Genomic DNA, 15874 nt, shown 5'->3' with positions numbered 1-15874 from the left:
CGTCATCAGCATAAAATCCCGGCCTATATGTGCTATAAAGAACAATGAGCTGCTCTACTCCAATTCTACAAATATATGCCCAAACAAGATAAATCTTACTGAACTGTTTAAATCCTATGCACAACATAAACTTACATCACAATACTGAAAAAAATCACCAGTACATTCCGACAAGGGTTACACTAGCTGGAGTGCCTTTTTTGTCTTCTAGGGGATAGTCACAATGTAACCAGATGTCTTCATTTAAATTGCTCTACTACAGATAATGTACTTCAACTCAAGCAGAATGTTGAAAGGAATGCCAGTTACAAGATGACAAAAGTAGCATGCCAAGGAAAAAGAACTGAAGCATATTAGAACACTTATTGGGAATACATCACCAACAAATGGGAGACACGCAAAAGGACAAGTAATACCTCCAGAGAAATGATGCCGAAAGAAAAAGGGGGAAACTGAGGCATTAAAGGACAGTTTATCAATATGCAAGAGTACCACTTGATTTTTTAAATTAATCTGAAAGTAATCTCCATCGTCCAGATCAACCCTTTACATATGCTGTCACTTTACCTGAATAGGGTCATTTGGAAAAGTATAAATTGATTCAAATAATTAAGTTCTGTTGAATTCAAACTTCAACACTAAAGCACAAATACCCCTAGATAGACAGCTGTCAATTCAAACATCTTGGGAGCCGCTTTTAAATTTAGCATCTTTACCATACTTATATAAAAGTAAAATACTGCAGATGCTGGAAATCTGAAATAAAAACAAGAAATGCTGGTAATACTCAGTTGGTCTGGCAGCATCTGTGGAGAGAGAAGCAGAATTAACGTTTCAGGTCAGTGGCCCTTCATCAGAACTGGCAAAGGTTAGAAATGTAATAGGTTTTAAGCAAATAAAGCTGGGATGGGGCAAGAGATAACAAAAGGCATGGTGTTGATAGGGCAGGGTCAGAGAGAATAACTGACCAGTAGGTCATGGAGCAAAGGCAAAGGGTATGTTAATGGCGTGTTGAAAGACAAAGCATTAGGGCAGAGAGGGTGTTAATGCACAGAAAAATGAACAGCCCTGGCCCAAAGTAAACATGAAAAAAAAAAGAGTGGACAGGCACATGGTAAGAAAAATGAATGATGAAACATACTAAAAGAAAAAAAATGAAAATAAAAAGTGAAGGGGGTGGGGGGGGGGCCCGTCATGCTCTGAAATTATTGAACTTAACGATGAGTCTGGCAGGCTGTAGCATGCTTCATCAGTAAATGAGATGCTGTTCTTCGAGCTTGCATTGATGTTCACTAAACACTGCAGCAAGCCCAGGTCAGATATGTGGGCATGAGAGCAGGGGGGGGGGGGGGGGGGGGTGTTGAAATGGCAGGCAACTGGAAGCTTGGGGTCATGCTTTCGGGCTGAATGGAGGTGTTCCGCAAAGTGGTCACCCAATATAGAGGGGACCACATTGTGAGCAGCGAATACAATATACTAAATTGAAAGAAGCACAAGTAAATCACTGCTTCACCTGAAAGGAGTGTTTGGGGCCTTGGATAGTGAGGAGAGGTCAAAGTGCAGGTATTACACCTCCTGCGATTGCATGGGAAGGTGCAGTGGGAAGGGGACGAGGTGTTGGGGGTAATGGAGGAGAGGACCAGTGTGTCATGGAGGGAACGATCCCTTCGGAATGCTGACAGGGGAGGGGAGGGGAGGAGAAGATGCGTTTGGTTGTGGCATCATGCTGGAGGTGGCGGAAATGGTGGAGGATGATCCTTCGGATGTGGAGACTGCTGGGGTGGAAAGCGTGGACAACAGGAACCCTGTCGCAGCTGTGGGAGGGAGTGGAAGGGGTGAGGGTAGAGGTGCGGGAAATGGGCCGAACACGGTTGAGGGCCCCGTTAACTATAGTGTGGGGGGGATTCCTCGGTTGAGGAAACAGGAAGACGTATCAGAAGCGCTGTCGTGGAAGGTTGCATCATCAGAACAGATGTGTCGGAGACAGAGAAACTGGGAGAATGGAATGGAGTCCTTACAAGAGGCAGGGTGTAAAGAAGTGTAGCCGAGGTAGCTGTGAGAGTCGGTGGGCTTATAATGAATATCAGCAGACAGCCTATCCCCAGCGATGGAGACAGAGAAGTCAAGGAAGGGAAGTGTCGGAGATGGACCACGTAAAGGTGAGAGAAGGGTGGAAATTGGAAGCAAAGTTGATAAAGTTTTCCAGTTCAGGGCAGGAGCTGGAAACGGCACTGAAAAAGTCATCAATGTAATGGAAAAAGAGTTGGGGGAGGGGGCCTGAATAGGACTGGAACAAGGAATGTACGACATACCCCACAAAAAGACAGGCATAACTAGGACCCATGCGGGTACCTATAGCAACCCCTTGTACTTGAAGGAAGTAAGTGGAGTTGAAGGAGAAGTTGTTCAATATGAGAACAAGTTCAGCCAAGTGGAGGAGGGTGGTGGTAGATGGGGACTGGCTGGGCCTGGGAAGAAGCGAAGAGCCCTCAAGCCATCCAGGTAGGGGATGGAGGTGCAGAGAGATTGGACGTCCATATTGAAGAGGTGGTGGTTGGGGCCAGGAAACTGGAAATTGTCAAAATGACATAGCGCGTCAGAAAAGTCACGGATGTAGGTGGGAAGAGACTGGACCAGGGGAGAAAAGAGTCAAGATAGGAAGAAATAAGTTCAGTGGGGTAGGAACAGGCAATGGGTCTACCAGGACAGTCCTAGAAACATAGAAAATAGGAGCAAGAGTAGGCCATTTGGCCCTTCAAGCCTGCTCCGCCATTCATTATGATCATGGTTGATCATCCAACTCAGTAACCTGTTCCTGCTTTCACCCCATATCCTTTGAAACCTTTAAACCCAAGAGCTATATCTAACTCCTTCTTAAAAACATACAATGTTTTGGCCTCAACTGCCTTCTGTGGTTGCGAATTCCACAGGTTCACCACTCTCTGGGTGAAGAAATTTCTCCTCATCTCAGTCCTGAAAGGTTCACCCCACATCCGAAGACTATGATCCCTGGTTCTGGACTCCCCCACCATCGGGAACATCCTTCCTGCATCTATCCTGTCAAGTCCTGTTAGAATTTTATAGGTTAAGATGCGATCCCCCTCACTCTTCTGAACTCCAGCGAATATAATCCTAACCGACTCAATCTCTCCTCATACGTCAGTCCCACCATCCCAGGAATCAGTCTGGTAAACCTGTGCTGCACTCCCTCTATAGCAAGAACATCCTTCCTCAGATAAGGAGACCAAAACTGCACACAATATTCCAAGTGTAGCCTCACCAAGGCCCTGTATAATTGCAGCAAGACATCCCTGCTCCTGTACTCGAATCCTCTCGCTATGAAGGCCAACATAGAAGGACCTGCATGCTTACCTTCAGCGACTTGTGTACGAGAACACCCAGGTCTCGTTGCATATTCCCCTCTCTCAGTTTATAGCCATTCAGATAATAATCTGCCTTCCTGTTTTTGCTACCAAAGTGGAGAACCTCACAGTTATTCACATTATACTGCATCTGCCATGCATTTGCCCACTCACTCAACTTGTCCAAATCACCCTGAAGCCTCTTTGCATCCTCCTCACAACTCACCCTCTCACCCAGTTTTGTGTCATCTGCAAATTTGGAGATTTTACATTTAGTTCCCTCATCTAAATTATTAATATATATTGTGAATAACTGGGGTCCTAGCACCGATCCCTGCGGTACCCCACTAGTCACTGCATGCCATTCGAAAGACCCATTTACCCCTACTCTTTCTTTCCTGTCTGCCAACCAATTTTCTATCCATCGCAATGCACTACCCCCAATCCCATGCGCTTTAATTTTACATGCCAATCTCTGATGTGGGACTTTGTCGAAAGCCTTCTGAAAGTCCAAATAAACCACAGCCACTGGCTCCTCCTCATCAATTCTACTAGTTACATCCTCGAGGAATTCTACTAGATTCGTCAAGCATGATTTCCCTTTCGTAGATCCATGCTGACTCTGTCTGATTCTACCACTGTTCTCCAAGTGCTCTGCTATAAAATCTTTGATAATGGACTCTAGAATTTTCCCCACTACCGACGTCAGGCTGACTGGTCTATAATTCCCTGTTTTCTCTCTACCTCACTTTTTAAAATAGTGGGGTTACGTTAGTTACCCTCCAATCTGTAGGAACTGTTCCAGAGTCTATAGAATCTTGGAAGATGACCACCAATGCATCCACTATTTCTAGGGCCACTTCCTTAAGTACTCTGGGTTGCAGACCATCAGGCCCTAGAAATCTATCGGCCTTCAATCCCTCCAATTTCCCCAACACCATTTCTCTACTAATACTGATTTCCTTCAATTCCTCTCACTAAGCCCCGTGTTCCCCAACATTTCTGGCATGATATTTGTATCCTCCTTTGTGAACACAGAACCAAAGTATGCATTTAGTTGGTCAGCCATTTCTTTGGTCCCCAAAATAAAGTCCCCTGTTTCTGACTGTAAGGGACCTACATTTGTCTTTACTAATCTTATCCTCTTCACATACCTATAGAAACATTTACAGTCAGTTTTTATGTTCCCCGCAAGCTTGCTCTCGTATTCAATTTTCCCCTTCTTAATCAATCCCTTGGTCCTCCTTTGCTGAATTCTAAACTGCTCCCAATCCTGAGGTCTGTTGTTTTTTCTGGCAAATTTATATGCCTCTTCCTTGGATCTAATGCTATCTCTAATTTCTAATGGTTTGACTATCTTTCCCGTTTTACTTTTGCCCCAGACAGGAACAAACAATTGTTGCAGTTCATCCATGCACTCAATGAATATTTTCCATTACCTTTCCACCGTCATCCCTTTAAATTAACATTTCCCAATCCATCATAGCCAAATCGTGCCTCATACCTTTGCAGTTTCCTTTATTAAAATTCAGGACCCTGGTCTCAGAATCAACTACGTCACTCTTCATCTTGATGAAGAATTCTATCATATTTTGGTTGCCATAATGTGAGACCCAAGGGGTCTCACAGACACAACTAGATTGTCAATTATTCCTCTCATTACTCAATACCCAGTCTAGGATGGCCTGTTCTCTAGTTGGTTCCTCAACGTACTGGTCCAGAAAACCATCCCGTATACACTCCAAGAATTCCTCCTCTATGGTATTGTGACGAATTTGATTTGCCCAATCTATATGCAGATTAACATCACCCATGTTCCTTTATCGCATGCATCTCTAATTTCCTGTTTAATGCCATTCCCAACATCACCACTACAGTTTGGGGGTCTATATACAACCCCACTAACAGTTTTTGCCCCTTAGTGTTTCTCAGCTCTACCCATACAGATTCCACATCATCAGAGCTAATATCTTTCCTCACTATTGCGCTAATTTCCTCTTTAACCAACAATGCAACTCCATCACCTTTTGCTTTTTGTCTGTCCTTCCTAAATACTGAATACCCCTGGATGTTCATTTCCCATCCCTGGTCACCTTGCAGCCATGTCTCCGTAATCCCGACTATATCATACCCATTTACATCTATTTGCGCCATTAATTCATCCACTTTATTGCGAATGCTCTGCGCATTAAGGCACAAAGCCTTAAGGCTTGCCTTTTTAACATTACTTGGCCCATTCCCACTATTTTTCACTGTGACCCTATTTGATTCTGACCCTTGATTTCTCTGCCCATCACTTTTCTTACTCCCCTTACTGTCTTTTGTTCTAGTCTTTGATCCCCCTGCCTCTGATTCCTTGCAAAGGTTCTCATCCCCCTGCCACTTTAGTTTAAACCCTCCCCAACCACTCTAGCAAATACTCCCCCTAGGACATCAGTCCCAGTCCTGCCCAGGTGTAACCCGTCCAGTTTGTACTGGTCCCACCTCCCCTAGAACCAGTCCCAATGTCCCAGGAATCTAAAAGCTTCCCTCTCACACCATCTCTTCAGCCACGTATTCATCCAATATATCCTGCAATTTCTACTCTGACTAGCTTGTGGCACTGGTAGTAATCTGGAGATCACTACCTTTGAGATCCTACTTTTCAACTTACTTCCTAACTCCCTGCTTTTAGGACCTCATCCTTTTTATTACCTACGTCGTTTGTACCAATGTGTACCAAGACCATTGGCTGTTCACCCTCCCCCTTCAGAATGTCCTGTAACCGCTCCGAGACATCCTTGACCCTAGCACCAGGGAGGCAACATAGCATTCTGGAGTCTCTTTTGCGGCCATAGAAATGCCTATCTATTCCCCTTATAATTGAATCCCCAATAACTATTGTATTCCCACACTTTTTACTCCTCCCCTGTGCAGCAGAGCCAACCGTAGTGCAACGAATTGGGCTGTTGCTGTTTTCCCCTGAGAGGCCATTCCCCCCCAACAGTATCCAAAGCAGTATATGTTTTGCAGGGAAATAGCCACAGGAGATTCCTGCACTGCCTGCCTAGTCCTCTTGCTCTGCCTGGTGGTCACCCATTCCCTTCCTGCTGTGGGGGTCTGAGCCTGCAGTGTGACCACCTCTCTATACATGCTATCCACAATACTCTCCGCCTTGTGGATGCTCCACAGTGCCCCCAGCTGCCGCTCCAGCTCCGAAACCCGGGCTTCCAGGAGCTGCAGCTGGAGACACTTCCTGCACACATGCTGGTCCCGGGCACTGGAATTCTTCCCGGCTTTCCACATAGAGCACGAGGTGCACACCACGGCTTTGAGCTCTCCTGCCATAACTTAACCATTTAAATTAAACCTTTTGGAAGATCCTATTTGTGGATTTTAGGAAGTAGGTAGAAACGGGCTGTCCGGGGTTGCGGGACTATGAGGTTGGAAGCTATAGAGGGAAAATCTCCAGAGGAGATGAGGTCAGAGACAGTCCTGTTGACAGTAGCTTGACATTTGGCGGTGGGATCATAGTCCAGTGGGAGGTAGGAAGAAGTGTCTGAGAGTGTGACCCTATCCTATCAACACCTTACCTTTTGTTATCTCTTGCCCCATCCCCACTTTATTTGCTTAAAACCCATTACATTTCTAACCTTTGCCAGTTCTGATGAAGAGACACACTTATAATTTGGTCCACAATAGCAGGTCTGTCTTAGACACCAAAATTTTCATGCTGCAAATGCCACCACAAGACTCCCCCTGACCACAAATATAACCACCTGCTTTAAAAAAAAAATTAAAAGCAGCGACTTAATTATTTGGATGATTTTACACAGTGCCTACTTTATTAATTTATTTTGGAGCGCATGGACTGAACATTGTAGGGATATGCAAGCAATATTGGCCCTGGAAATGGCAGAATCAAGCCTGAGTGTTAGGCACCAGCTATGAAATAACGTGGTCTCACCCATCATGTGGTCTCAAGATGTGAACCCTGTGGACTGCATTATAGCAGCGTTCCAATGTGTCTGAACAAAATGATTTGCTGCTCATCACTGCAGCCAGTTTCATATTGCATATCCATTTCCTCTGATTTGTCTATAAGTGAATAAAGCTGAAACTTTCAGAGAACACAAACTTGCCAGTAGTTTTTCCAATACCCATTTTTGATTGCAGGCTAATAAATTGATCTAGTTGCTCAATAAATCTTTACATTGCAAGTTCTCTGCTTTATTGTTTTCACCATTGATTTTCATTATTGTTCCGAAATATAACAGGACAGTAATTGAGGATATTACACCATTCAGTATTGCTCTTTGCAAATACTCATGCTCAAGAAAAAGTCCACTTTTTTTTAATTCATTCTTGGGATGTGGGCATCGCTGGCCAGGCCAGCATTTATTGCCCATCCCTAATTGCCCTCGAGAAGGTGGCAGTGAGCTGCCAACTGAGTGGCTTCCTTGGCCATTTCAGAGGGCATGCAAGAGTCAACCACATTGCTGTGGGTCTGGAGTCACATGTAGGCCAGACAAGGTAAGGACAGCAGATTTCCTTCCCTAAAGGACATTAGTGAACCAAATGGGTTTTTACAACAATCAACAATGGTTTCATGGCCATCATTAGACTACCTTTTTTTAATTCCAGATTTCATTAATTGAATTCAAATTCCACCTTCTGCTGTGGTGGGATTTGAACCCATGTCCCCAGAGCAATACTCTGGGTCTCTGGGTTACTAGTCCAGTGACAATACCACTACGCCACCGCCTCCCCATATCGCCTTCGATAGGCAACTGTTACATATATACTGCAAAACTTCTGTTGGCCATTTGCTCATTGTGATCAAGCATAAGTTTGGTGCCAGATTTCCTTTGAGGTTATTGTACACCCAGGAGTCGCTTCCATTACTGCTGGATTCAGTCTTACCAAGTGTGCCCTGGCTCCTTGCCTGGATTAGAAATTACAGCAGGGACTGAATACCTCTTGGGGTCTTCACTTGTGCAGTAGCCACCACTTTTGAGGGTTCCAAGTGCAGCCCTGAGTAAACAGTGGAGGAATCTACCCACCCAACCATTAAATTAGCTCAGTTCACTCAGCAAGCTGACTCAGGATCATACGTTCCTGGTTTCAGTCATGAATCAGCTGGAAAACAATCCAACAATCTAGGTCCCTCTACTCTGCTATATTCTCACTTTCCAACTATAATTTCCAAAAATATGTCCAGTTTCTATTGCCCAATTTTGATATGCATTAGAGATTTCAAATGTTCTGCCCATATGCTTAAGACATTGAGTCATAAGCAGGATCCATAGGTGACAAAGCAGTTAGTGATCTATCATTAAATGGCAGTAGTAGCCACTAATGATGGTTTGCTAACAATTCAAATTCCCTAACGAATCCACCAAGGTTGTGTCCTTCTTTATAGTTTGACACAAAATCTGTTTTAGTGAAGTATTGTATACTGAGTTGTGGGCGTTCATTCATTAGACAAGTCGACAGCAAATTTTTTTTCCAGAGGTTCTAGTGTAAGGTAGTGCCTTCCCCCCCCCCCCCCCCCCCCATTTTACATTTCCGTACTGCCTCCCATGTGCTGGTGCAACAGTAATTTTCCTCAGGTTAGGAATCTGCGCTGACACTGTAATGCTTCCTCCCCATTTACAACAGCTTGCGTTTATAAAGCACCATTAACACAGTAAAATGTCCCAAGATGCTTCACAGGAGCATTATCAAGTAAAAATTGACACGAAGCAACTTAAGGAGATTTTAGGGCAGATGACCAGCAACTTGGTCAAAGAGGTATGCTTTAAAGAGGAGAAAGAGGCATAGAGGTTTAAGGAGAGAATTCCAGAGCTTAGGACCTTGGCAGCTGAAGGCATGGATGCTAGAAGTGGAGCAATGAAAATCAGGGATGTGCAAGAGGCCTGAATTGGAGGAGCACAGAGATTTCCAGCCATACTCATACCCTCAGCAGGCCTACAAGGTTAACAGCCCCTGGCATGTTAGAATAATCCAGGCAAGGGATGATGGCAAATTTTGCAGATTTCTTTTTCTGCCTGGATACAGTTTTCTTTTTCCAGTTCACGCTTGTGCTGCTCCTTTGCAGCCTCTACACCAAGGACATCTAACTGGTATACAAACCGTTCATCCTTTTCCTCTATAAACAAATGTGATATTTGAGGCTCACAATCTACATCATTCAATGCCCTGGTACTCTTCTTTTAATAATTGTGATTGCTTCTGGTTGCTTAATTTTAATTTCAACCTGTTTGGTCTGCAAGTGATATAACCTCTGCTTTCTGAGCTACCCATTGTTATGATATAGATTCACCCTAGCGGCTTATTTCAAGCCCAACTCAAACATTTGCTTCCTTAAGGAAACCGTTGCTCCATACAAGCCCAAAATGCCAGCTTCTGCATGAAATAATTAGGCATGCACCAAGCAGGCCCCAAACAATGAACTCAATTACTGGAGGTCACTTTAGAAGATAGGCCATTCCAAAGATTTCTACATAACAAACTGAACTATCAAACAGATTTATTATCAGATAAAGTGTTATCCATGGAAGCAGCAAGCTATTGAATCCATTCTAATTCAGAGACAGTTCACGAAGGATCAAATCAGATGAGATCCTTTGAAAAAGTCCTTGCAGAACTTAGAAGAGAAACAAAGCTCAGTCTGAGAGATGGAGATAATTGACTTGAACAATGATGAACTATACAACCTACATAGGTAAAGCGAAGATGACGACTGCCAGCCATTTTTGGCTGTTTCACAAGTATCAGTGAACCTCATTCAAGACACCATCAACTCAACTGACCGAGGTTGGATCAGAACAAAAACAGTCTTGTTAAATGGATTATTGTTCTGGTGGTATGAGCACCCTTGATGAGTTTTGCCAACAAAATATTCACATTCAGGATATTGTTGTCCCTTCGAAGAGTAACTGAAGATCTTCTGTCCCTCTAGCTAATATCTAGACTTTCAAATCAAGACATAATTTCCATTTTGCATCTGTTTCAAAGCAAATTATTTTTTAAAAAATTTTTTGTCACGGGTTTTTGGAAAGGGAGAGAGGACAATTAAAACGCATAAGGTACACCCATAGTTGAACTAGAGAAAAGCAATTTTCTTCTGTCACACAGCACCAACTAATTAGACTAGAGCACTTATGGATGTATTGGATGGTAAAGCTAACAAGATGGAAATGTTGTCAGTGACTTGATACTACTGACTGATAATTGTTCCACACAGCCAAAAATCTAGAAAAGAAGTCACTACTATTTAGTTAATTGTCCACCTTTAAACTGTAGTGTTAACCCTGAAGATGAACTTTCCTCACATGTGCACCTACCAGACACCTCATATCAGAACAAAATAACTACAAATTTTTCAATTTTTAGTTTTGGCAAATTAGTGCCAACAGAAACTAGTTTTTTGTTTGATTTTTTATTAAATGGCATTAGGTTTAGCACACATGACATCATACTAATACTTCCAAACAGTGGCAACAAAATGTTTTATTTCAAGATTGTTTGGTACATAAAGTTCATCTGCTACATACATACATGCATGCATCACAGTATCAGCTTTATCTTATTTTCTGAAGGGAAGTGTTTTGTGTGGGAGGGACAGGAAATATGATGCTTGGATTTATTGCGTTTCACATTTTCCCTACGTCACTTCCTTCTGTAGTTAAGTTATATAATGCATTTGAGTACGTGCCGTAACACATAGTCGTGCAACAAGTGCTGGGCTTTTCAATTATTTGCTTTGTTCATCATGTGCCTGATGTATTACAGCTATAGTTTCCTCATCATTGACCTCCTTCCTGTTGGTGTCCCTGGAGCTGGAATTACATACAATATCTGTTTAAACAAAACTCTGCAGATCGGACTGGAAAAATCCATATCTACAGCCCTATAACAAACTATCCTGACAGTGGGGTTCTATTATTTGTTTCTGAAATACCCTAGCTTCTCAGTTGGAATTTTCATTCTATCTGACTGACTACTCAATTAAAATATTTATATATTTACTAGCTAATTCAAGAGAAACTCAATCCTTTAAGTATATATGAATTTATTTTGATGTATTTGTGAATTGAAAATTTAAGCCATTTAGTTTTTTTAAAAAAAAAGTAGTACTTGTTCAAGGTCCAGCTCCAGTTTCATAAAATGAATCAAACAAAAGCAAGAAAAGGAAGATTATTTATTTTAATAAGTGTAGCAAGTTTCCTACAGTGTTACATCTAAATTCCTGGACCCTGAAGTTATGCCATGGGATTCTAGTGCAAGAATGATTATTGGGTTGATCTGGTCTTCTCTCGAAACTAAGTTAGCAGAGAAGTTAACCCGTTTCAAATAAACACCTCCACTGAAGGAACGGAGACACTAATGTCAAATGAATATATTAAGCCTTTGCACACTAGGATTCCATCACCTCTTTTCAGTGCTGTAGTATTTGTAACTTCATAGCTGACAGGAAATCCTTTTAAGCATGTTGCTAAGTCAAGCATTTATTTTTTTTCCCTAAATCATTTCAAAATTAGGAACAAAAATTGCCACTTTTATTAGAACTGAAATTTACCTGAAAATGAGTGACATCTGAGCTGCATGCTGATTGGCTAAAGTCAACCATTGCAATCCTACATAGACAAATTACTTTTTTCAAATGAAAGTACTTAAATTTAAAACAAAAGATTATATTTCATTTTACAGACAACTGTCATACCTTACTCCAATTCAACTAAGCTTGAAAGTCAAAATGATTGCCTTTCATTCAGTCAAATGACAGTACTACATTAATGTCAGAAAGCAATGCCATATGTCCTACCTAATAATTTACAGAAATTCAAAATTTCTTTTAAACTTTTTCCTCTGCCTCCAATCAATCTTTCAGTGTCCCTAAAGTTTGAATTTTATCTTGATTATAACCAGAATTCCAAAAAAAAATCATACTTTTGAATTGCACCCAACCAGAATCTCAAACACCTCTGAAAAGTGTGGATCCAAACTTGACCACCAAATGTTATCACTGTGATCAATGGCTTGATTCAGACTTATATTGTCTTGTGAAGCTTTTGCTGTGATTGGTTAGGAAGTGAAATGGAGTTGAGCAAATAAAAATAGCTACTTACTTGGGAACCATGTGTGTTCATAGTTTAAATTAGGGGTTGAAGGCAAAACTTTACGACAAAATAATTTCAACACTTGGTACAATAAAAACTGGTGTCCAACAGCAAATGGGAAGCACCTACATGAATGCTGGGCAAACACAACTAGTAGAGGATTTTTGGTGAAAATTTGCATAGAAGTTTCTGAAAGAAAAGCTTCCTATCTATTAGATGGCACACATTCAACTTTCAGGAGGCAAAGGCATTGGAACTTGAGACACATGCACAAAGGCTGCCATTGAAAAGGAGGGGAAGGCTTAAGTGAAGGTGGCACAGAATCACAGAATAATACAGTGCAGAAAAGGCCCTTCGGCCCATCGAGTCTGCACCGATGCATTAAAGACACATGACCTGTCTACCTAATCCCATTTGCCAGCACTTGGTCCATAGCCTTGAATGTTATGACGTGCCAAGTGCTCATCCAGGTACTTTTTAAAGAATGTGAGGCAAACAGTGTAATTCATTATAGGTTGCTGTATATCATAACATTGGTAAAATTGTACTGTAGAGTTATTTTTCTTGGTTCTGATGAAAGATCTCTAACCAAAATATTAACTTATCACTTATATTTTCAATTGCAAAGGTGTCCTATCAGAATTTTATGTTTTTATTTCAGATTTTCAGTTTATCCTCTCCATCTGTATTGTTATTCCATACAAATGTAAGTGTTAGGAATTTGAAGGCACCAATTTAGTACCTTTAATACTACTAACAGACTATAAATAAATATTGAACAATGACTCATGGATGGCTGGAACAGATTAGCAGTGTGCAAGTTATTAGAAAGGTCAGAGTTAGTTAAGCTGCAGGCACCTGTGCTTTCAGTCAATTTTATTAAGAATGATCTCGAGTTATCTGACAACTACATCAATATTCCTAAACCAAAAGTGTTTCCATCTTTGTCTGGTGGTACTACTGAATTTCAAAACCTCTCCAGTGGTGGGTTGGAACCACTTTGGAATCAGGTTAAAAGAATGAATACCATTAAAATATCCTAGTAGTATTGCAGTAGATGAATTTACTCAACTTGCTGTTTCCTGACTAGTTGCATTCCTACAAAATGTGCTGAGGTATGAAGTGACGAAACACATTACTCACAAACCTGTAATAATTAATTTAATGTAGGAAAAGGCAAACATATAACGGACTGCACCGGAAACATAGCCTGCCTGTTTCAAGAGAGAATACTTGACCCCAAAAAAGTTCCTCAAATTAAATATAAATTAGCCACAATGCTTAATAACACTAATCAGTCAACATTTATAGAATTTCTTCTTTTCAAATAGCAGTTGGATCTGCATCCTAATACAGTTGAAGCCTTGCAGGCAAGAATGGATACTCAGATTAAAATTCTTATCTTTAGCTGCTCTGCGTGGTCTCAGCCAGGACAGCTACAAAGGTGCTTCAACTAGCCACAATGCCTGAAGATGAAGGTTGGGCACAGTAAATCAGGGCAGGTTCAGGCTCCCGAACACAATTAAATGACACCTACTGGAAAGTGCACGGTTATCAGGTTAGGTCAGGGTTGAGGTAGGCTGTAATGCCCCTCATGTTTAGCTGATCTATTGATGCTCACATACAAGGAATGGCCACTTAGGCGATGCAGGGAATGTCTTGGTACCCATAGATCCATTATCCAGCAGAAATTAGCACCTTCAAGAGAGATGGGGTGAAACACATTCAAATCATTTATGTGCTTGCCTACAGTTTACCACAGTGATGTTAGCCCCATCAATCTGATTTCTGGGCACGCTGCAGTTTGTTATAGTGTACATGCAACGGCAACAAGCACGTTCTGAAAGCTTGTGTCGGTAATCAGTACACACTCGTTCCTAATCAAGCGACACAGAGGAACTTGCATCAATAACCAATATACACAGTTCACAGTTTTTTCTCTCTTGCCCCCAAACCAAACAATTTAATAAACTTTTATAGAATATTTATATAATGCAAAAACATTATATAATACTACTTCAACAACTAGTAGTACCGCTTTAGGAGATGTATATTTTCGACACCTTCCTCTTTAGGCAGGAAGAGTCCTGATTTTACTGTGAATTATTTGTCTGAAAAGAATCTCAGCAGCACTAACACTACTTTATTATTCCAAGCAGTGGGAAATTCTATGGCCAGTGCAGTACCTCTTCTTTTGTATCCTCCTCCTCTGGTTCTGTTGAGACTGAAGGTGCTTTTGGCTTGTACCAGGAGATCTGAAGGTTTCGGCCTTTGAACTTTGCCCCCTGATTGGCAGCCTGTACACAATTTAGAAATATGAATCAAAAGTTAGAAAACCCAACAGAAGAGTCAGTTGTCGATGCAAATTTAAAAATCCATTTGAAGCAAATTTTTCAACCTAACGCTTGCTTCCAAATCTAAAACACTACAAAATAAAAAACGTTCACAGTATGAAACTTCTTTACCAGTGACGAGGACAGAGACACCTTACCTTGTACTGAAGTACCAAAATACTAACTAGTACTTGCGCACAAATATATTAATCTCAAACAAATATTTACCAATATGTAACTTTGAATTACTCTTCATATCTTTGCTTTACTCATAGTTGGCAAGAAGCTAGGAACCGTTATCAGCAGAGCGATTTAGGGGTCCAAGTACAGAAATCACAATGCTAGTGAAGGGGTACAAAATTTCATTTTAAAATTTAATTTAAAAAGAATGTTGGGCTTAACCTCAAGGGGGGATGAAATACAACAGAGTGGAAGTTACATTACAGTTATATGAAGCCACGGACCCATTTAAAGTACTGTGTTCAGTTCTGGGAACCACACCTCAGAAAAGGATCCATTGGCAGGAAGTGCAGAGCAGATTTACCAGAATGATACCTGGGCTAAAATTATGTTAAATTATACAAATAGGTTGTACAAACCAGGCTTATATTCCTTGACTAAACAAAATTAAGGGGTGATCTAACTGAAGTGTTTAAAATGATTGAAGAAGTTAATAGGATCAATAGAGATAAACTAGTTCTCCTGTTGGGAGAGTCCATAACAAAGGGCCAGAACCTTAATGTTAGAGCTAGGCCATTCAAGAGTGATGTATGGAAAGACTTCTTCATACAAAGGGTATTGGAAAATCTGGAACTCTATTCCTCGAAAAAGCTGCTGAAGCTAGGTCAACTGAAAATTTCAAAACCGAGATTGATATATTCTCGTTAGGAAGAGAAATAACAAAATGCAGCCAGACAAAGCAAAACCAGAATGTAGTAGAAATTCTCAGTTGATCAGGCAGCATCTGTGCAAAGAATAAGTTACTATTTTAGGCTTGCATCTTCATAGAATTACCTATAAAGTGCTTATTTGGAAAACAGGAAATGTTTAATGATGAAAGTGATATCAACATGAG

The 15874-nt window shown here is 41.2% G+C and overlaps 1 protein-coding gene across 3 annotated transcripts in view; it reads right to left on the bottom strand.

Moving 5' to 3' along the window:
• Positions 1-15874, bottom strand: part of rbm27 (RNA binding motif protein 27) — a 217688-nt gene that overhangs the window by 23368 nt on the left and 178446 nt on the right. For 2 of the 3 annotated variants that reach the window (XM_068043929.1, XM_068043931.1), the window contains exon 20: positions 14653-14763. In XM_068043929.1, the coding sequence (XP_067900030.1) occupies positions 14653-14763 (111 nt within the window). Of the gene's footprint in view, positions 1-10836; positions 11186-14652; positions 14764-15874 lie in introns of those variants that run through there. The other variant, XM_068043932.1, reaches the window with a different exon arrangement.

This window comes from Heterodontus francisci, chromosome 12 (assembly GCF_036365525.1).
Source record: "Heterodontus francisci isolate sHetFra1 chromosome 12, sHetFra1.hap1, whole genome shotgun sequence".
NCBI lineage: Eukaryota > Metazoa > Chordata > Chondrichthyes > Heterodontiformes > Heterodontidae > Heterodontus > Heterodontus francisci.
The sequence above is the reverse complement of the archived record's forward strand: the minus strand, read 5'-3'. Positions and strand labels throughout refer to the sequence as shown.